Source organism: Lepisosteus platostomus, chromosome 24, assembly GCF_059453375.1.
Source record: "Lepisosteus platostomus isolate fLepPlt1 chromosome 24, fLepPlt1.hap1, whole genome shotgun sequence".
Classification (NCBI taxonomy): Eukaryota; Metazoa; Chordata; class Actinopteri; order Semionotiformes; family Lepisosteidae; genus Lepisosteus; species Lepisosteus platostomus.
In genome coordinates, this window is record NC_142634.1 from 4,596,588 (window position 1) to 4,616,795 (window position 20,208).

The window sequence follows — 20,208 nt, forward strand, 5'->3', positions numbered from 1 at the left end:
TTAAGATCCTTCAGCTACTCGTCGCTGATAGGTTATTGGAACAAGCCAATGGTTCGCCACCACAGGTAGACGATGCGCCATAGAATTTTACGCGGATTGGTGTGACGTCACGTCAAAACAAAACTTTAGACCAATCACTTACGTAGAGGCGGTGTACTGTTAAATGATTGGTTATTGACTTTGGAAACGACGTGGGGATTGGTTGTTGTTTCTCCTCGGGTCACTTCCCTTGGCGACTATTTACTTCCCGGTTACGGAACAAACTCCTCTTAATAATCTTCTGCTATTAGGAGATGGTCGATTGTAGGTTCACTTTATTCTTCTTTGGTTGAAACCATTTGTTTTCATTAAACATCGTACCCTAAAGAGTAAGAGTTCATCATGGTAAGTACAGAAGGATTGGTGGTTTTGTGTTTAATACGTCGCATATTGAACTACAGCGCCAGAGCTGTACAGAAAGAAAGATGCACCGTCACTGTTACAAGTTCCCGAGATGTGGACAGATTTGTTAATAAACCAGGCGTCGTGATGACAGCAGACGTCTGAAGACGAGTTTATTTTCTCAAGTTCACATAAAGATGTAAACACTGGAAAGACCACTCTTCTTCGAGCGACGTTCCGCCCTGTGCGTTGTGGCGTAGGTGTAAATATCAAGATAGGTGTCATCCTCTCTGTCTGCACGTAAATGAGAATAGCAGTGGTTGGGTTGCACCCGCGGCGGAATGGAATCAAGGTTTTTGGAGACCCGAATATAGCCCACATCCTGAGCAGCAACAGAAAGAAAGATAGATACTTTATTGATCCCGTGAGGGAAATTGCAGTGCAAAAGCAGCTTAACACACACAACACAGCCACAGTGTAACGAATTATATAATAATAGTACAATACATACAATACAATACAAGAGTTACTCACAGTCCGGACACACAAGAACAAACTAGAACAGAACAGTACACAGAAAATCGTATCACACATATGAATATAAATATAGATGTAACTATAGATATAAATATAAATGTATTGCACAGGTCCCTGGCATATATTGCACAAAAAGTGGTTGTAAACGGGAAAAAGAAAAAGAACAGATGTAGCAGTAGATGTATGTATGCGTTTAGTCCAGAAACAGGTCACTGTTTATTACCGCTCTTGGGGTGGTATCTCCCCGCAGGCCCGAGCAGCCCTCCCGACCTATTTCTTTGGTCGTCAAAAGCACGAAGTCAGTCCCTGGCAGGTTGATGTCAACAGAGCCTGATTACTGATCAAGACAGTTATTAACTCAGTCAAGAAACCTGGTTTCTAGACTGAAAACCAGACATCTGGGTAGATCTCCAGAGCCATAACTGGACATCCTTGATCTGGGATGTCAGCAGGAAAAGCAGTAGCCAGTATGCAGCTCCTTTTATATAAATCACATTTCCTGACGAAGGACCTGACATTCTCCCACATGGTCCAGGTCTGAAAGTTGTGCTTTTTGTGCGAGAGCAGAACAACACCAGGGTGCCTGTATTTGTAATGGCAACAGGCCATGATCCTCATAGGCTGTAAAATGGCCTGCAGCTATATCACTCTGCAACTCACAACAGGCTGCTGCTGGAAGAGGTGTTAGTGGGGCCAGCAGGGGGCGCTCACCCTGCGGTCTGTGTGGGTCCTAATGCCCCAGTATAGTGACGGGGACACTACACTGTAAACAGGCGCCATCCTTCGGATGAGACGTGAAACTGAGGTCCCGACTCTCTGTGGTCATTAAAAATCCCAGGGTGTTTCTTGAAAAGAGTAGGGGTGTAATCCTGGCATCCTGGCCAAATTTCCCATTGGCCCTTACCAGTCATGGCCTCCTAATAATCCCCATCTCTGAATTGGCTTCATTACTCTGCTCTCCTCCCCACTGAGAGCTGGTGTGTGGGGAGCGGACTGGTGCATCATCCAGGTGGGGCTGCACATTGGTGGTGGTGGAGGGGATCCCCATTACCTGTAAAGACCTTTGAGTGGAGTGTCCAGAAAAGCGCTATATAAGTGTAAGCAGTTATTATTATTATTATTATTATTATAAAAGACAGGAGCTCCAATGACAGTCCAGGTCTCTGCGAAAATATTTTAGATCTGAATGGAATCTCTGAAAGTAGTATTTGGAGCTGAAGTTGATTTCAGATTGGTCAGAGAAGTGTGAGTGGAACCACGCTGTATACCTGTACAACCAGCTGTCTCCACACCTATTGAGATGAAACCTTCGTTGTTGTTTTCTGGGGGCTGACCGTTCTGTCCTCTCATTTCAGTTTTCCTTCAATATGTTTGACCACCCGATTCCACGGGCCTTCCAGAACCGGTTCTCCACACAGTACCGCTGCTACTCCGTCTCCATGCTGGCCGGGCCCAACGACCGCTCCGACGTCGAGAAAGGAGGGAAAAGTAAGAGCAGGGGAGGCTTTGCTGGGTCTCCCGAGACGTCGCCCGGTCCTCAGCGTGGGGTCTGGGCAGCTGGCTTGATGCCACCAATTTAGAACGCCAATAAGGTGAAAAGCTCAGTTTCTGACAGGCTTGCTGAGCAGCTGTACTGCACTGTAACATCTTGCCACAGAACATAGCATAATATAAATGTGATACAGTATATGGCATTATGTCATAAGTTCAGGTAGGGAGCTGCAGCAGGATGCTTAGGCTGCAAAGCAACAGGTAAAGGTTTATTCCCTGCTGCAAAACGAACGTTTTGCCTGTGGAGCCTTCTTCTTCCTCAGCTGAAGAAGGCTCCACAGCCAAAACTTTGTCTCACTTTTTTCTTTTCAGCGAGGAAAAAAACGTTTACCTGTTCCTTATTATGTCATAATGTAGCATAGTAAAAGAAATGTATTTCAGCGATGCTAAGCTTTTGTTGTTCTTTTTTTGTTCTAGTTATAATGCCTCCATCTGCGCTGGACCAGCTCAGTAAGTACGCCAGTGACAAAATATGTAATATGTAAAAATGTGTTCTGTGTTTGCCATGTGCGTCTCTGTTGGTAATGAAGAACTAGCAGTTTCGTCTGGAAAACAGATCCGTAAGAGCCTTGCTTTGTCGGGCACGCACAGTTTAACTCGAGTCTTCCTTCAGGTCGTCTCAACATCACCTATCCAATGCTGTTCAAGCTGACTAATAAGAACTCGGACCGCATGACGCACTGCGGCGTGCTGGAGTTTGTCGCGGACGAAGGAATCTGTTACTTGCCTCACTGGGTGAGTGTCCCCTTCTTAAAATGTTTTAATAAAATATGTAACTTTGCTTTGGTAAAGCTATTTCTGTTTGGTAAAGCTGAAAAAATATATTCCGCTTTAAAATCATCTGTATTAAATAGTATTGTTAATAGCTTTTATTGTGTGAATTGAAAGTCTTTTTATGTCATTTGACATAACAAACAATGTGAGAGACATGTTTGCATGAGCTATTGCTGATGGTTCTTTTCTGAAAGAGCTGGTGGAGTTCCTCAGATCAGTCAGTGATGAAATCTAGAGGCTGGATCAGCTCCACTGCTTGTTCTTATTTGTAACCTTTCTCATGTTTTTACTCAGGTATTGAAAGTAAAAAACTGTAGGTGAACGTTTATAAAATGTCTGTTAAAGTAAAAGGGGTTGGTTTTATTGTCGATCTGGCAATTGGAGTAAAAGAGCATACACTTGCATACTTTTATTTATAAAGCCCCGAGAACTGCTTCATGTTGCATGGTTACAGTGAACATTGATTGTGCCCAGGCAGTAAGAGCTGGGGGATTGATTCAATGAAAGCTGCTGACTTGGTTGCCTTTCCTGCCCTCACTTATTTGTCTGCTTGGCCTGTTTTCCTTCAGATGATGCAGAATCTTTTGCTGGAGGAAGGAGGTCTGGTCCAGGTGGAGAGTGTGAATCTCATGGTCGCAACGTACTCAAAGTTCCAACCCCAGAGCCCAGACTTCCTCGACATCACCAACCCCAAAGCAGTGTATCCTTCCAGTTTCAGACATGGGTTCAAGTACCACTAAGGCCTGGAGAAAGATCCTACTTAAAATGACAACGCTTTCCACAGGAGTAATTCCACAGAATATTCCTACTGAGCAAATACCTTTGGATAAGATGACAGGCAATTCATTCCTTGGGCGGAGCGGTGGCACTCTGGCTAAGGATCTCCGCCTGTGGCTGGGAGGTTGCTGGTTCAAATCCCGCAACCGGGAGAGGAATCCTACTCCATTGAGCTGTATAAATGGCTGACCCTGCGCTCTGACCCCCAGCTTCTCCCTCCCTGTCAAAGTGTCTCATGGAGAGTAAGCTGGGGTCTGCAAATGATAAATTCCTGATACAAGAAATTGTCTATGGCCAAATGAAGTGATCTGTTCTTATTCAGACAACATTGCTGTAATTATTCCTGTGGACAGCTATGGACTCGGCTTTTGAATCGTGGAGCAGTTCTAGACTTCCTGAACCTTCAAGAATTGGCAGTTTGGGATAAGATCTCTTCCCAGAGAGATCTCACACCCGAAGAAGGCCCCACGGCCGAAACGTTGTGTTTTCTTTCTTCTCTTTTCAGCAGGGAATAAACCTATTGCTTGTTCCTCTTAAGTTATTTTTCCGCCATTCATGTTTCCTTCACGACACTTCCACTTCTATAGGTTAGAAAACGCCCTGAGGAACTTCGCTTGCCTCACGACTGGTGATGTCATTGCAATCAACTACAACGAAAAGGTAAAGAATTTGTTTTTTTCTTATCAGACCTGAGGGTATTGCAGTGAAGTGCATTCCATAAAATGAGATCTTTGAGCGAGGAGTTTCTCAGCAACCAGATGGGCAAGATAGGTTGAATGACCTCTTCTTATTTAAGATAAGATCACTTTATTAGCCCTATACAATTTCTTGCATTAGTAATTTGTCTTTTCGCAAATCCTCCTTTATATTCTTATGTAAAACGTTGGTGACTGAACTGGAATTGTGAGTGATCCCTAGAGTCTAGGTCAGGGATACTAGAATGGATTGCGTGTGCTGACAGAGGTACAGCTGATGTGCAGCCTGTACAGAATTGGCATCATTTTGTTTCCCCTCCCTTGTCCCCTTCAGATCTATGAGCTGCGAGTGATGGAGACCAAACCAGATAAGGCCGTGTCCATCATTGAGTGCGACATGAATGTAAGAGCCTCGGCCGCCGCTCAGTCCTCAACACTGATGAACCTGATGAAGCCATAGAACACACGTCAATAAATAACACATTTCACATTGGCGTTATTAATGTCATTAAAAATCCCAGGGTGTTTCTCGAAAAGAGTAGGGCTGTAACCCCAGCGTCCTGGCCAAATTTCCCATTGGCCCTTAACAGTCATGGCCTCCTAATCATCCCCATCTCTGAACTGGCTACATCACTCTGCTCTCCTCCCCACTGAGAGCTGGTGTGTGGGGAGCGGACTGGGGCATCATCCAGGTGGGGCTGCACACTGGTGGGGGTGGAGGGGATCCCCATTACCTGTAAAGCGCTTTGAGTGGAGTGTCCAGAAAAGCGCTATATAAGTGTAAGCAATTATTATTATTATTATTATTATTATTATTATTTTATTTTACACGTTTCTCTTGTCAAACCGTAATGCAGAGCGCTGCTCTTGTAACAGTTTAGACGGTTTTACTTTGTGTTAGGGGAATTTGGTATATTTTAGACCGTAAAATATACTCGTTGCCGATCTGGTCAGATCTCAGAAGCTCAGCACGACTTGGCCTGGTCAGTGCTGATGTGAGTGACCTCTAAGGAAAACCAGGTTGCTGCTGTCAATGTTTTCGGTTCACCTGTATAGGGTGCTCTTGCCTCTGGACCGGGTTTTCCACACTAGTGTCCCAGTACAGTACCTGCTGCTGTGCAGGGCTTCCTTGGCAGGATGCAGCAAACAGTGGCTGATTAAGGTGGTCAGAGGCCCCTAGGCTACGCGTTGTGTAGGTCCCTCCCCCATCCCATTACCAGAAAAAAAGCGAGAGAAATTACTTTAATAATTCAGTGACGCGCTTGGAGTACGAGCCTGCTACCGCCTATTCAAACGGAATGTAGCGCGGCACACGCAGGGAACACACGCGTACACAGGGAGCCCAAATACACACACACACACACACACACACACACACACACACACACACACACTACAATAGCCTGTAATGCAAGTACACCAATGCAACCAATTAATCAGATTCACAGGCAATCTGCGAGCTGACAACAGAAATCATGCGCACGCTTACTTTGAAACCGACGATCCAATATTTCTCTACTGCTTATTTTGAGGCTGGCTACCGTAAACTTGCACCAGAGATCACTGACCCGATGAATGCGCCAAAATAAATTTGAACTGTGAACCCATTGCATCTAACCAATCATTGGTTCAAAAATTATTCAATGTTTATATGGACCAATGGGGGCCCACAAGTCCGTTTAAAAAAAAAAAAATACTCTGGCCAATCAGGGGCCCCTGATCAGGCCCACAGGTCAGTTAAAAAAAGACTCTGGCCAATCAGGGGCCCCTGGACAGGCCCACAGGTCAGTTAAAAAAATACTCTGGCCAATCAGGGGCCCCTGATCAATCTGGGGCCCCTAGGCTACAGCCTATGCCAGCCTGCTCTTAATCCGCCCCTGGCAGCAAGGGTCAGAGCGGGGGTCCCTCACCATGTCTTCTCTTCTGCTCCGTCTCTCCGTCTCCTGCAGGTGGACTTCGATGCCCCTCTGGGCTACAAGGAGCCGGAGCGGCGCTCGCAGCATCACGAGGAGCCCACGGTATGGGAGCCGCGGCGCGGGGTTCCGTCTCTGTCGCGCTTGGCAGGGGGGCGCAAGCAGGACAGCGGCGGCAGGAACGACAAGTGACGTCCCCCTGCGATCTTTGGTCCGGCACTGATTTGTACCCTCCACGTTGGTGGGATGCCGCAGCTTGTAGATGGGGGTGTGCCGGGGTCCGTCTTTAAGGACGCCCGTTTTTCTGGGGTGCCTCTGCTGTCTTTATCGAAAGGTTTGTCGTATCCATCCTATCCATCTAAACAGTCGTTTTATTGGTAGCTTGCGTTGGCAGTGCTCACGCTGTGGTTGTGTCTGGGTAAACGCTCCTGTAGCTGTACTGTCACTGCCCTTTGAACTGATTTCCCATGATTCTCTGCGTAGGAGGAGGACGCTGACCATAGCAGCTATGCTGAAATGGATGTTGGCTTCAGAGTGAGTTTTCCGTGCTTCCGTGACACTTTTTTTCCCAGTTAAACAGAATATGGAATGATGGTTTCATGACTGGAAACCTTCTTATGTATTTTTGCATCTGAAGTAAATCAGTGTTTGAAAAAGCAACACTGCTAGGATTCTATGACTCTTTTTTATTTCTTCCTGTGGAAATAAAATAATACATTGTTGAGCAGCTTGGGGTTGGGGCCAATTGTATCAAGAAACCATATCTGCATTTGCTTGTCTGGAATTATTATAATTCCGTCCAGAGCAGTACAGACCAGTGAAGGCAGTCCACACCACAACTGGGAGCAGATGTACTTCACGGAACATCTGGTTAGATAATGAAACTGAGGCCCCGTGTCTCTCCAGGAGTGCAAACCCTCCTAAAGTTTAAAGTAAACAAGGAGTGCAAACTCCTGAAGTGCAGAAATCGATTCTAGGAGTTATAAACAGATTATTATAGTAATAATTTGTCATCATCATCTCAAATGTGGGCTCACTTCTGATCAGCACTTCTTCTTGTCATATTTAATCTGGTTTACACAAAGAGTGGGGGGGGTGTGTTGCCCGATCAAGGAACAGAAAAGGCAGGATGAGATCTTGGGGGTCAACTAGCTGCTCAGCACTGTGGGAGCGAAAAGGGCTGCATCTCGTCTGATCCTGTTCTTATCCTCCCTTGTCCCTGTCAGGCATTCACGGGATCAGGGAACCGACTGGACGGCAAGAAGAAGGGCATCGAGCCCAGCCCGGCGCCTCTGGACCCCAACGACATCAAAAGGTCTCCCACCCGCTCACGCCGGCCTGTCTGTGCGTTTCCGTGTCCAAAAAGAACTCGGGTCCCCTGGTCATCTTCCGGTAGCAAGGGGGCCAGAAAGGAGAAAATTAGGGAAGGGAAGTTAGGGAATGACTTCCCGCCCAATCAGAGCATGCCGATTCGTTTGCCAGCTTCTAATTCAGCCAATCCCAGAGCGGGGATCTTCTGCTGGGAGGTACCGTCTGGGCCTGGAGTCTGTGGCAGTGGTCCCCGGCTCTGGTGCTGGTGACGAGCACACCTGTTGGTTCGTGTTCCAGCCGAGCCCTCGGTTTCACAGTCAGACCCTTCACATGAAGATTCATTCGACCTGCTTGTTGTTAAACATGTTGGGGCTTTAACCATTGTATTCAGAAAGTAAAAATAGCTTGGGGTCAGATCGCAGGGTCAGCCATTTATACGGCGCCCCTGGAGCAGATGGGGTTAAGGGCCTTGATCAGGGGCCCAACGGAGTAGGATTCCTCTGCTGGCTGGCTACGAACCGGCAACCTCCCAGCCACAGGCGCAGATACTTAGCCACAGAGCCACCACTCCGCCCCATTAACTTGATGACATGCACGGATGTTCAGAGCCTTCAAAAAACAAAAAGCCAATTTTCTAAAAAAATGTTTGAGAATAGAGATTAGAGCCTACCTAAATTTATTGTGGCTTCTGGACAGTTCTTCCAAGAACTAGGGATTTTTTTTCTGGCGCAGGGCAGAAGGGTAAAGCTTTTGGAGAGGCAGTCTCTCCTGCCCCATGCTGAGAGGGCAGTGTTGATGACTGGTCCACTGGTGATTCCATCTTGCACACCTATTACTGAAACATGGTTTTATATATGAAGACGGCGAGGCCTGTCAGTAAGCAGGACGAGGGAGGCAAAGGGCAAAGTGTAGGGAATTGCTGTATTTTCAGGTGTTTTCAGCTGCGCACCGAGCTCTTAGACATCACGCATCCTGGGAGGTGTGTGAGCCGAGATCCCGCACTGATCCGCAAGGATTCGGCTTGAAGTGACCGGTGGTTTTCCCCTCTCCCTCAGGGGCATTCCGAACTACGACTTCAGGATGGGGAAGATAACCTTCATCAGGAATTCACGGCCGCAGCCGAAGAAAATAGACGATGTAAGTGTTAAGGAAAGAAAGAAATAGTTGCCCTTTTTTGTCTTTGTCCTTTCAACTTAAAAAGAGATTCAAGTTCTGAATTTGTCCCTGCATGTTTTAACTCGGATGCAGATGAAATCAAAACTTAACTCCCCTGCGTTAATCCATTGTGCAAGACGGCTGTCCAGCTGTCAGTAGGCGGCGTTCTTTCCTCTAAAACAATTTCCACACCAGTAGTGACCAGATTGCTACCGTAGGAGGTGCTGTCCTTTTGGGATAGACATTAAGCTGATTACTTGCTCATTAAAGACCTCTTGGCCCTGTAGGGGTGTAATCCTGGTGTCCTGTTTAAATTCTTGAACAATCTGGCCTTCCTAAAGTCCCAGCTTAATTCATTTAGTGAAGCAGCTTGTCACTCCTCCACCTGATAGACTGTGCAGAAAGGTGCAGCCTGTCACTCACCTTGGGCTGCACTTCAGTGGGGGACAAAGTGGGGATCCCCTCCCATGTCAAAATAGCAGTGGGACAAAGTGGGGTTCCCCTCCCATGTCAAAATAGCAGTGGGGTCCTTCTCGGTTTTATATTGCACTTTAAATCCCGAATTCATGTGCTGGTCGTAGTGCTTTAATTAATAATTAGTAATTATAATAATTGCTTACACTTATATAGCGCTTTTCTGGACACTCCACTCAAAGCGCTTTACAGGTAATGGGGATCCCCTCCACCACCACCAGTGTGCAGCCCCACCTGGGTGATGTGACGGCAGCCATAGTGCACCAGAACACTCCCCACACACCAGCTCTCAGTGGGGAGGAGAACAGAGTGATGTAGCCAATTCATAGAGGGGGATTATTAGGAGGCCATGATTGGTAAGGGCCAATGGGAAATTTGGCCAGAACGCCAGGGTTACACCCCTACTCTTTTCGAGAAACGCCCTGGGATTTTTAATGACCACAGAGAGTCAGGACCTCGGTTTTACGTCTCATCCGAAGGACGGCGCCTGTTTACAGTATAGTGTCCCCGTCACTATACTGGGGCATTAGGACCCACACAGCCCGCAGGGTGAGCGCCCCCTGCTGGCCCCACTAACACCTCTTCCAGCAGCAACCTTAGTTTTTCCCAGGAGGCTTCCAGCCAGGTACTGGCCAGGCTCACACTGCTGAGCTTCAGTGGGCTCAAGCAGCTGTGGAGACTCCCTCCTGGTTGCCAGGCGTGGCGTCCAGCTGTCCCATGCACTGGGGCCCTATGCCTGTTGAGGCCGCTTCCTGAAGAGAGCCTAACGAGGCGCTGTCTGCTGTCCGTCTCCACTGTTCTGCAGGAGGATGCCGTGAACAGGTTCATCGCCTTCTCCGGTGAGGGCCAGTCGCTGCGCAAGAAAGGGAGGAAACCCTAGGACCCCCCCCCCCCCCGTCCAGCAGGGAACAGACAGAGGGTGGACACGCAGGCCCTGAGCTCCGACCCGGACCCACCAGTGACGAGTGAAATCAATTCGCCGATGGGTCACTGGCAGAGCCAGACTTCCTCCCTGCGTGTCCCTCACTTCGGAATTCGGAGCCCCAGAAGAGTTTTTTTTTTCCTGGTTTTCATTCAACAAAGAATTTTCACACAGGAACAAACTTATGGAAAAAGATTGGGGAAGAAAACAATTGTCCTACAGATATCGGAATTATTTCACATAACTGCATTATAACTTTTGGTTAATACAATACAGGGATTCACTGTTTTGCTAATTTATGTACTATATATATCAAAACCACTTAATACTTTTAATAAAGCCGATATAAACCCACTTATGAGTGCTTTTATTCTTCATCTGTATTGTCTGTACAATATGAAGAGGCAATATTTTGTTTTCTCCTATATGGTGCAGCAGTGTGATTTGCAGATCCCTGTGTTTAATTTCAGGGATGTCATTAAAGAATGAAGTTTTCTGAGGTATCGGCTCAGAAACGTTCGGCCCTGCAAGGTTATTTCCTGGGCTGATAAGAAAATCTTCCAGACAGTTTAAAGAAATCCTTATAGCATTGAACACATGACCTGACAACATGGGCACTAATACAGGTACTGAAATCCTAAAAGTTCAATAGAAAATCGATCACGCACGGGAAACAGCAGAGACTTCTTCACACAATGGTTTGTGGTTGTAGGATGCGAAGGGCCCACTCGTGTTGTTGAAACATCAGCATTGACATCAGGGTGAGGATTAAACTGCCTTACTAAGGCAATTAATTAGCCAGCAGCCATATCACCCTGCAGCTCCCAGCTGGCAGCCCCACTGAAGCCCAGCAGTGTGAGTCTGCCCAGTACCTGGAGGGGAGACTCCTGGGAAAGCTAAGGCTGCTGCTGGAGGAGGTGTTAGTGGGGCCAGCAGGGGGCGCTCACCCTGCGGGCTGACTGGGTCCTAATGCCCCAGTATAGTGATGAGGACACTATACTGTAAAAAGACGCCATCCTTCTGATGAGATGTAAAACCGAGGTCCTGACTCTCTGTGGTCATTAAAAATCCCAGGGCGTTTCTAGAAAAGAGTAGGGGTGTAACCCCGGTGTCCTGGCCAAATTTCCCATTGACCTTTACCAATCATGGCCTCCTAATAATCCCCATGTCTGAACTGGCTTCATCACTCTGTTCTCCTCCCCACTGATAGCTGATGTGTGGTGAGCGTTCTGGTGCACCACATCAGGTGGGGCTGCACACTGGTGGTGGTGGAGGGGATCCCAATTACCTGTAAAGCGCTTTGAGTGAAGTGTCCAGAAAAGCGCTATACAAGTGTAAGCAATTATTATTAAGGCTTAACTGGACTAGTTCCTCCCTCTTACCACAGGGCTGAAGCTCCTGCTGATCTATAAAGCTTGCTGGGATTGGCACACTGGCATGGTGGTGGGTGTTGCTGTTGCATGATTCCAGGGTCCTGGGTTCGACTCTGACCTCAGACACCTCTGTGTGGAGTTTGCATGTTCTCCTGTGTTGTTTTGAGACTTTTTGCAGGGTGGTCTGGTTTCTTCCTAAATGCACACAGTTTAATGGAATGGAAAAGTAATTTTATTAGTAGAACTATGAATGGATGAACCCCCTTTATCTTTATGAGAAAGGCGTCTAACTGACTCGCATTACCACACCAGGAGCTGAAGGGCAAGTGATTACTTAGGAAGCAAGCCTGGTGACAGGAGCGCAGGGAAGAGGGAGGGGGCAGAGCGTATGCCCTGTCTGTGATTGGCTGACCAGAGAACACCCTCAAAACTTCCTGTCCTTGCCGGAAGTCCTGCTGCTCACGATGGCGCTTTGGAGGGTAAGGTTATGAATTTGGCGTTAAATATTTCGAATATGGTTTGTGGTCTCAACAAAAAAAAAGTACGGATCGATTAGCTGAATGACCAGTAGCTTCTCCGCAGAGTAAAATCCATTAAATAACAGATACGCCGGTGTTCGCCGAACACTTCTGTTTTTACCCTGGTAGTTACCGTTATACATTTTGAAATGAGCTTACTCTTGAATACTGAATCATTTCTGGCACTTCATACTTAACCCTAATAGCATTTTCCTAATAGCAGTAAAGATATTTCTAAATACGAGTTTTAAAGATAAAGAAATGAGCGGAGCATGGTTAAGATGGTAAAGCCAGCAGCCATATCACCCTGCAACTCACAGCTGGCAGCACACTGAAGCTCAGCAGGGTGAGCCTGGTCAGTACCTGGAGGGGAGACTCCTGGGAAAAACTAAGGTTGCTGCTGGAAGCGGTGTTAGTGGGGCCAGCAGGGGGTGCTCACCCTGCAGTCCATGTGGGTCCTAATGCCCACGTATAGTGATGAGTACATTATACTGTAAACAGGCGCCGTCCTTCGGATGAGACGTGAAACCGAGGTCCTGACTCTCTGTGGTCATTAAAAATCCCAGGGCGTTTCTTGAAAAGAGTAGGGGTGTAACCCTGGTGTCCCGGCCAAATTTCCCCTTGGCCCTTACCAATCATGGCCTCCTAATAACCCCCATCTCTGAACTGGCTTCATCAGTCTGCCCTCCTCCCCACTGAGAGCTGGTGTGTGGGGAGCGGACTGGCGCATCACCCAGGTGGGGCTGCACACTGGTGGTGGTGGAGGGGATCCCCATTACCTGTAGAGCACTTTGAGGGGAGTGTCCAGAAAAGCGCTATATAAGTGTAAGCAATTATTATTATTATTATTATTATTATAAGATGTGTATAGGTAGATGTCTATAGGTTGCTCTTACTGTAAGGGTTCTCGCTGTGCTCTCTGCCCTTGCTGGCGGGAGGAGTGACCTGCGAGCACTGTGGGGAATAGTTTCACCTCCATGTGCTTCGCCTGCAGCCTCCCCGGTCCTGCGACGACTACTTGAGCGAATACAGGCACTGCAGGAGCCTGATGAACCGCCTGCACCACTACTACACCTTCGGACGGGCCCCTTCGTGCCAGCAGTGGAAGACGGACCACTACAGCTGCTGCGAGTGGGAGAGGCACCGCGGCTCGGAGGCCAAGGTGAGCGCCGTGCGGACCCTGGTCACCCTTGGCCTTTCCGTTTATCAGCGAGTGGTTTGTTCAAGCTGTCTGTTGATCCATTTTTCCTCGGCAGGTTCTTATATCGTAGCCTGTTGGGATTTACTTCTCAACATAACCTTAGTTCTACTCCTTATAAGAAAGGGCATGTGTAATAAGTCAGTAGTAAGTCTAATACGTTCCTTCTACGAAAGGTCTCGCTGTGTTGGTGGTTAGCAGCTAATCGGTCCAAGGTTCTTACCCTGGCGCCTTTCAGAAACGGCTGGATAGCGGCCTCGACAACGTGCTTGGGTAGCGCGTTCCAGACCCCCGCAACTCTTTGTGTAAACGGCAGACGCTGCGGTTCGAGGTGCGGAATGCACTTCTCAGTCTCAGGTCTGCGCTCAGAGGAGGTTCAATGATTTGAGCAGGGTGACACAGCGCGCTGGTGGCAGCGCCTGGGTTTGAACCAGGAACTCTTCGCCGATCAAGCCTTTGCTTGGACCGTGTGGCCTCCGCCTGCCAGTTGTGGCGCAGGGAGAATTGGGTTTGGGGAGTTTGGGCACGAGGCACAGCGATTTGACGGCGTGAACCCTGTTTCTGTGCACCAGTGACTTTCCTCTGTGACCACAGGAGGCCTTGCGGGACAGCGAGCGAGCCAGAGTGGAGCAGCAGAGGGGGTTCGTGCCCGTGTGGGAGCTCCGGCAGACCCCCCCAGCGGACTGGCACGCGCCCCTCCAGCAGGGGAAGCTGAAGGGCTCCTGAGCGACGGGGGGAGGAGCCTAGCTGCCCTCCGTGATGCTGTGACAACAGCAGGACTGCAGCCAGACCTCTGCCACCACCTGGAACTGTGTGTCGGCTTAAGGCCGGTCCAGCATTCGTCAAGTTCTCGTGAAGAGATGCACACGACTGACGGCGTTTCTTCAGGACCTGAGCTGAGATCTTTCTGATTAAATACAGTACCCGTCCCATTCTAGTTTGACTGCTTATTTCCAGTTTGCCTTGAGGCAGACTACCGGCGCAGAACCAGAATGTCTGTCTTCGTCTCTGCTGTGCACCCATCCAGGATACAACTGGGTTATCACTGACATTTTCTCTTCCATTTAATGTAAAAAGCATCACAGCTGTGATTGTTTCAAATTGAATCGGAGCAGAGATTTTAAGATCTCGCAAGGTACGGTACTCTGTTTAATGCAAGTTTTGCATGTATAAAAATTAATAATGCTTTCTCATCAGTTTAACTGATGTAAATGTATTCAATGTAAATGTCCATTACTGTGTAACATGCTCCTAAAAATATCTAGAAAAACAACTTGCACACCTTTGTTGGCTTTTGTTCACATCCAGACATGGTTTCACAGGAAACAAGAAAACGGTGTTGAATTTTATATACATTTATTAAATATCTAGACAGAAAATGGTGAGCTCTTGGAGGGCATCTTGTTTCCAATCCTGGGTTCTCAAGTGAAGTCGTTTTTAGGCAGGTCTATATATTGCTTTCAAGGTCACGGTTGCTTTTACAGTTGCATGCCTGGAGAGAAACACTGCTTTTGTCCAGGTGAAATGAAAACATGTTCCGACGTGGGACACACCCCTAAGTGTGAGTCTGAGACACCTGTCCACATGGAGAAGCTCGTGGTGTGCAGTCCGCAACTCCGTGTAGTCCAGTTCGGCTCTTCAGTCCGACCCGGCTGTTACCAGTGGCTGAGCAGACGGGGCCTCCGACTAAGCCTTCATGTGAGTCACTGGAAAGCCTGGACTGGATCAGAATGGATCCCTGTTTCATCTGCCGCCTACTGCGTGTAGACCTTGGTGATGTCGTTGTATTTGCCATCGGGCGCCTGGTAGCCAGGTTTCGGGGGGGTGTGGCTCGGCCCCTGGCGCTCGAAGGGGAAGAGCTCCAGGTCTGGCCGGACAGCGGCCTGGTACAGCTCCTCCGACTCCAGCCGCAGCTCCTCCAGGGCCTCCCGCTGGGCCTCCAGGGCTGAGCCGATGGCCTTCATCTCGGCCTCGTGCTGAGACTGCTTGTACCGAGCCCACTCCTTCAGGAGCAGGGCCCGCCGCTCGCTCTCCTCGAACGACAGCTGGGGAGGGAGGCGCACCCTGCGGGGGAGGAACACAGCCATAGGGCATGAGCGAGCAGGAGGGGGGACCCCACTACAGTGACCTACTGACCTTTAGATTAAATCGTGAAACAGGTGCTGCTGGAAAGGGACATCTTAAAGTGACTGGTTTCAAAAAAATTGCACCTTAAAGGGGAACTGGGAAGTGCTATTTTTTATTCAGGGGTTAGAAAAAATCAGCACCTATGAGTGCATTTCAAACCACAATCAAAGTTACTGTGTAAGTTTTACTTGTAAAACCTCCCAATTTACATCACTAAATAGACGACATTTCCAGGTATACACAGCACCACATCCTGCGATTCAGAATGAGGCAACAAAACTTCCAGTGACATGGTGCAGCACTATTACATTGTAAACAAGCAGGCTTGTGAATACATCTCGTATGCAATATTGCCCTCGCCTTCAAGATGGTTTTGCTGTTAAATTGAACTTGTTAACTCTGCGTGCAGATCATGTTGGAACATGTCCGTGGTGAAATATCTGCTGCACAGCCTGTACTTATTTCCCCCGTACATCAGTCATTACAGCGACGTGACTAGTGAGCAGGAAGGGCTGCTTCACGTCACAAATGTGAACTCTCTCGCCTGCGTCAAGACCAGGGGTTTGCAACAACATGGCGATTTACAGTACTTTGGACATTTTTGCGATACTGTCAATGTTTGTTCTCCGGTTTTAATAACCGAGAGCAGCACTGAGAAATCTTGAGAGCAGATCCCCTTCAATAAGAATGCTTTCATGTTGCTACTCTGTGTTGACACTCCAACATGCCCGAATCAATAGCTCGTCTGCAACCCTGACCTCCCCGATGAAAGACTCGACCCCATCTTCTGCAGCAAATGTCTCGCTACATGATACAGAAGCCCTTTTGAAATACTAATCAGCGTGACCGCTGAAGGCCTGGGTGTGAACTGTGTTGTCGTGACTTTGGTCAGCCTGTGCTTAAACCTGCTTTTCTTCAAACACGACAGGCCTCACCTGCAAGCAGTGGGTAGGAATTAGAACACATTTTAAGCCAGTTTAAAAAAAGCTGAATGGGACATCTAAACTGTTGCACCTCACAACGCCTAGAGTGAGAGGCTACTGGCACGGGGTACCTCGTTTCATCCAGGTACTTGGCTGGGGTGATGAAGTCCTCGATGGGGATGAGCTCAGGGGGGACTTTCTCCAGCTTCTTCAGCTTCTTCTTCAGACGGTCCCTGGCAGCCAGCTCGCGTTTCGGGTCCACCTTCTTCTTCTTCTTGGGCTCCGCTCTGCTCCCGAGACGCATTCGGATGAGAAAATACAGACATCAGCTGCTGGCCAATCAATACACAGAGACACGCACTGCATACCTACACGTCTACTGCCATCTGACTTGGAGGAATAAGTATATAAGACAAGCAGCCTTTAATAACATCTTTTCTGACCACACTGCCCAAGCAAAATCACTTCTGAAGTCTCTTTCTTCACAGCCAGAGATCTTGTAGACTTGTGCTTCAAAGCACCACCTGAAGCCACTACAGGGAAATACCTGGGGTGGAGTACAGCTGTAGGAATGGGAAGAAATCATGACTTTAACCAGCTGCCAGTTGGATCTAGGACAAGAGGATTGGAGACCAGGAAAATTCCCTACGGCTAAAAGCAAGCAAAATTTTAGAATAACTCAGGTCAAGCCAACTGCAGCTGCTCTGTCTGACTGGACACTAGAAAGGACACATTCTGGGAAAAAAATTAGCTGCGTAATATCACAAATACAAATGAGACAAAATTAAGGCTAAAATTGAGAAGAGGGCTTTTATGCATGTGGCTCGTTTGGTCGTAGATAATTGTCCTGAGTTTCTTATCCAGTCGTTTCTTGGATCTGAAGCCAGAGTGTCAGCTTCAACAGCACGGCTGAGCAGCTGGTCCCAGACTCCTGCCACCCCTGGATCTGCCTGCTGTTGTTAGTTTTAATTGTACCTCCCTGCTGTAACTTGTCCTTCAGCAGTCCTTTCCACATTTTACAGGTGCGCTATTGAGAGTGTGCTCACGTGTGGTATTACAGTGGGGTTTGGCATACAGGGGGTGATCAGGTCCGCCCAGTCCATCATTGGGGTACAGCTCCTCTCTACTGTGGACATTTTTACAACTCGCTGGCTCAGAAAGGCTGGAAATATTGCTAAGGACATCAGTCATCCTGGTTTCTCACTTTTCTCCCCCCTTCCCTCTGGGAAGCGTTACAGGAGCATAAAGGCAGGAATGTCTGGACTCAGAGACAGTTTCACCCCGCCATCTGTCAGAATACTGGACTCTACCCCTGCCACTCACTCACACTGATGTGTTTTTTTCTAAGATGTATGTTATTTAACTTGCTGTTGCTGCTGCTGCTGCTGCTGCTGTTCTGTGTTTATGTTTTTGGCATTTCCTTAATGTCTTTTTATCGGAGCACACATGCAAATGCGCATTTCATTTGCACATGTGCAGATGACAATAAACTGAACTGAACTTAACGAGAACAGGCGTCGATTGAGAGCAAAGCCAGTAAACTAATGAGCATTAATGCAGCCTCGATGCCAGCCAATTCACTGGAACCGGCACATTAAGAGCAGACTACCTTAACAGTATATACATGTACACAGAGGAAAGCAAATAAAAAAATCTGAATATTGATCCTAAATATTATGACAACTGCACTCAATTCAATTTACATTTACAGCATACCCAAAGAAGCCTCTGCTGCTGAAACGTTGTTTCTTTTCTGCAGGGAATAAACCTTTTGCTTGTTCCTCTACATTTACAGTATGCTCACTGCAGGCTTAATGTGAAAAGAATACAAAAATTGCATTTTAGCACAATGTGATCAAGACTGTGCAAATGAACAACTATGTGGCAGCCGTTCCCCTGCAAAGCATCTCTCAGAGGAGGTCAGGCAGCACAGCGTCCTCACCTGAGAGGGGGAGAGGTCTTCAGGGCCAACAACGAGGGCAACCAGTGACTGTTTCTGCTCTGGAGGTCCCGAGCTGTAAGAGAGCTACAAACAAGAAATAAAGTTCGTGTTATAATTATCCTCTTGTTAATGCAATTCAGAGAACAGAATTCGTGCCTCACGTTGGGGCAGAGCAACTGCACCGCATCTGACCGCAAGGCACTGCAGCGGGTGGTCAAAACTGCCCCACACATCATCGGCAGTGCCTTACCATCCATCCAGGAAACCTACAACACCAGCAGTCTGACAAAAGCCACAAAAACTATGTCTGACCCCACTCATAACTTGTTTGTCCCCCTACCATCTGGTAGAAGCTTCTGGACGCTCCAGTCGCGCACAACTAGACTCCGAAATAGCTTCTTCCCCAGAGCCGTCAAGCTGGTGACGCCTCATCTCCCTCCCATCATACTCTGATCTCTCCTCACTTCTTCCTGTACCCACAATGACTGTACTCCTACACCACTGCATACACGACAACTGAATGTAAGCCTAAATTGTACTTAAAACTGTACTAGTTGTACAATTTATTAATCGCTGTATTACTTTTGCACTGTTTTTGTCCTGCTTGTATACTTTTCTCTGTTTGCAGATTTGCACAGTTCTTGACAATTGTGCACTGGCACCATACTGATTTGTACACTGTTATTTTTATTGTATTACGGTGTATTGTCTTGTCTGCTGTTCTATTTATATGCTGAGAGACTAATGAGAAACACTTTTCACCATACTATGCACCCGTGTAAGTATAATGCCAAATACAGTTGCACTGAAACACGCACGGTTTAGACACAACAGCCCAGCGACGACCTCTGCTGGCGAATGGAAGAAAGCACAACGTCACAGATGAAGGACTCTGCTGGAGACGAACTCGCAAGCGGAGGCGGCGTTAAAATATAACTTTACTGTCATTAAAACACGCCAATGTCCATCTGTGCCTCTGCTGTGGGCGAAACGGAAATAAAACAAGTCCCTTTTTTGCTTTTTTAACAGTGGAAGAGCTATCAGACATTTAAGGGGAAAAAAAGACTGGAGTTTAAATGCCCTTGAGCGCCAAGCGTGCGGTCGATGCACTGCCTGCTCGTGCTGAGCTCTGATAAAAATGATCTTGGAAATAAAAGCATGGTGTTTCATCTGCAAACATCAAGGACTTACCACAGCGTATTACTCTGTCGGGACCATAACGACATAAAGCGAGATGCAAGCGCGGACATCGCTGGTTTTAATTTAGCTTTTCCAATTCGACAGTCAAAAGCGCCTTATCGTTGTAGGGGAAGCTCAAAAACGCGGTACTACACAGATCACCAGTCAACCTGCCGTCCCGACTTCGCTCTCCTCCTCTCCACAAGTTGTACACCCTGTGTCCCAGTCGACCCTGTCCGGCCGGAAACGCGCGCACGAATCATTTCTGTTCCTCGCAACATTGATTCCTCTCTTCGGTCTTCCTGTAAATGCGCGCGTTCGGCTTCCAGCTTGATTCGCCGCACTTGAGCGACGGATTTCCGATATGTCAGTGACCCGTATGAATTCCTGCAGCACAACCCCAAAAATATATATTTGATTTCTTCATGACTTCTAGTGGATGGGAACTTTTAAACTAG

The 20,208-nt window shown here is 47.7% G+C and overlaps 3 protein-coding genes and 1 long non-coding RNA gene across 4 annotated transcripts; 3 read left to right on the forward strand and 1 right to left on the reverse strand.

Annotated features, from left to right (window-relative positions):
• The first annotated feature begins 223 nt into the window (after positions 1-223).
• ufd1l (ubiquitin recognition factor in ER associated degradation 1) lies at positions 224-10,844 on the forward strand. Its single transcript, XM_088618090.1, has 12 exons — positions 224-384; positions 2,274-2,406; positions 2,887-2,919; positions 3,083-3,204; positions 3,813-3,943; positions 4,608-4,680; positions 5,050-5,118; positions 6,665-6,733; positions 7,112-7,162; positions 7,855-7,943; positions 8,995-9,076; positions 10,374-10,844. The coding sequence occupies exons 1-12, from the start codon at positions 382-384 to the stop codon at positions 10,446-10,448; spliced, it is 930 nt and encodes a 309-aa protein (XP_088474216.1). The 5' UTR covers positions 224-381; the 3' UTR covers positions 10,449-10,844.
• Positions 9,084-9,715, forward strand: LOC148641407 (uncharacterized). Its single transcript, XR_015929773.1, has 2 exons — positions 9,084-9,533; positions 9,574-9,715. It is a non-coding gene; the product is annotated as an uncharacterized LOC148641407 (long non-coding RNA).
• A 1,364-nt stretch (positions 10,845-12,208) lies between the features above and the next one.
• c24h22orf39 (chromosome 24 C22orf39 homolog) lies at positions 12,209-14,852 on the forward strand. Its single transcript, XM_088618102.1, has 3 exons — positions 12,209-12,342; positions 13,376-13,543; positions 14,174-14,852. The coding sequence occupies exons 1-3, from the start codon at positions 12,328-12,330 to the stop codon at positions 14,303-14,305; spliced, it is 315 nt and encodes a 104-aa protein (XP_088474228.1). The 5' UTR covers positions 12,209-12,327; the 3' UTR covers positions 14,306-14,852.
• A 66-nt stretch (positions 14,853-14,918) lies between these two features.
• mrpl40 (mitochondrial ribosomal protein L40) lies at positions 14,919-19,995 on the reverse strand. The gene is made up of 4 exons (XM_088618101.1): positions 19,763-19,995; positions 18,572-18,655; positions 16,761-16,916; positions 14,919-15,643 (listed from the first exon to the last, which is right to left on the reverse strand). Exons 1-4 carry the CDS (start codon positions 19,819-19,821, stop codon positions 15,334-15,336), a joined length of 609 nt encoding a protein of 202 aa, XP_088474227.1. The 5' UTR covers positions 19,822-19,995; the 3' UTR covers positions 14,919-15,333.
• Between the last annotated feature and the right edge of the window lie 213 nt (positions 19,996-20,208).

Bases quoted from the DNA above. Each gene is read 5' to 3' on its own strand.
- mrpl40 (XM_088618101.1), bottom strand. From the start codon at position 19,821: ATGTCCGCGCTTGCATCTCGCTTTATGTCGTTATGGTCCCGACAGAGT. The intron at 18,656-19,762 runs GTAAGTCCTTGA...TCTTGTTTGTAG, and splicing joins CGACAGAGTAATACGCTGTG to CTCTCTTACAGCTCGGGACC. The intron at 15,644-16,760 runs GTACCCCGTGCC...CCTCCCCCGCAG, and splicing joins AAGTACCTGGATGAAACGAG to GGTGCGCCTCCCTCCCCAGC.
- c24h22orf39 (XM_088618102.1), top strand. The intron at 13,544-14,173 runs GTGAGCGCCGTG...CTGTGACCACAG, and splicing joins ACCGCGGCTCGGAGGCCAAG to GAGGCCTTGCGGGACAGCGA.
- ufd1l (XM_088618090.1), top strand. The intron at 3,205-3,812 runs GTGAGTGTCCCC...GTTTTCCTTCAG, and splicing joins TCTGTTACTTGCCTCACTGG to ATGATGCAGAATCTTTTGCT. The intron at 9,077-10,373 runs GTAAGTGTTAAG...ACTGTTCTGCAG, and splicing joins AGCCGAAGAAAATAGACGAT to GAGGATGCCGTGAACAGGTT.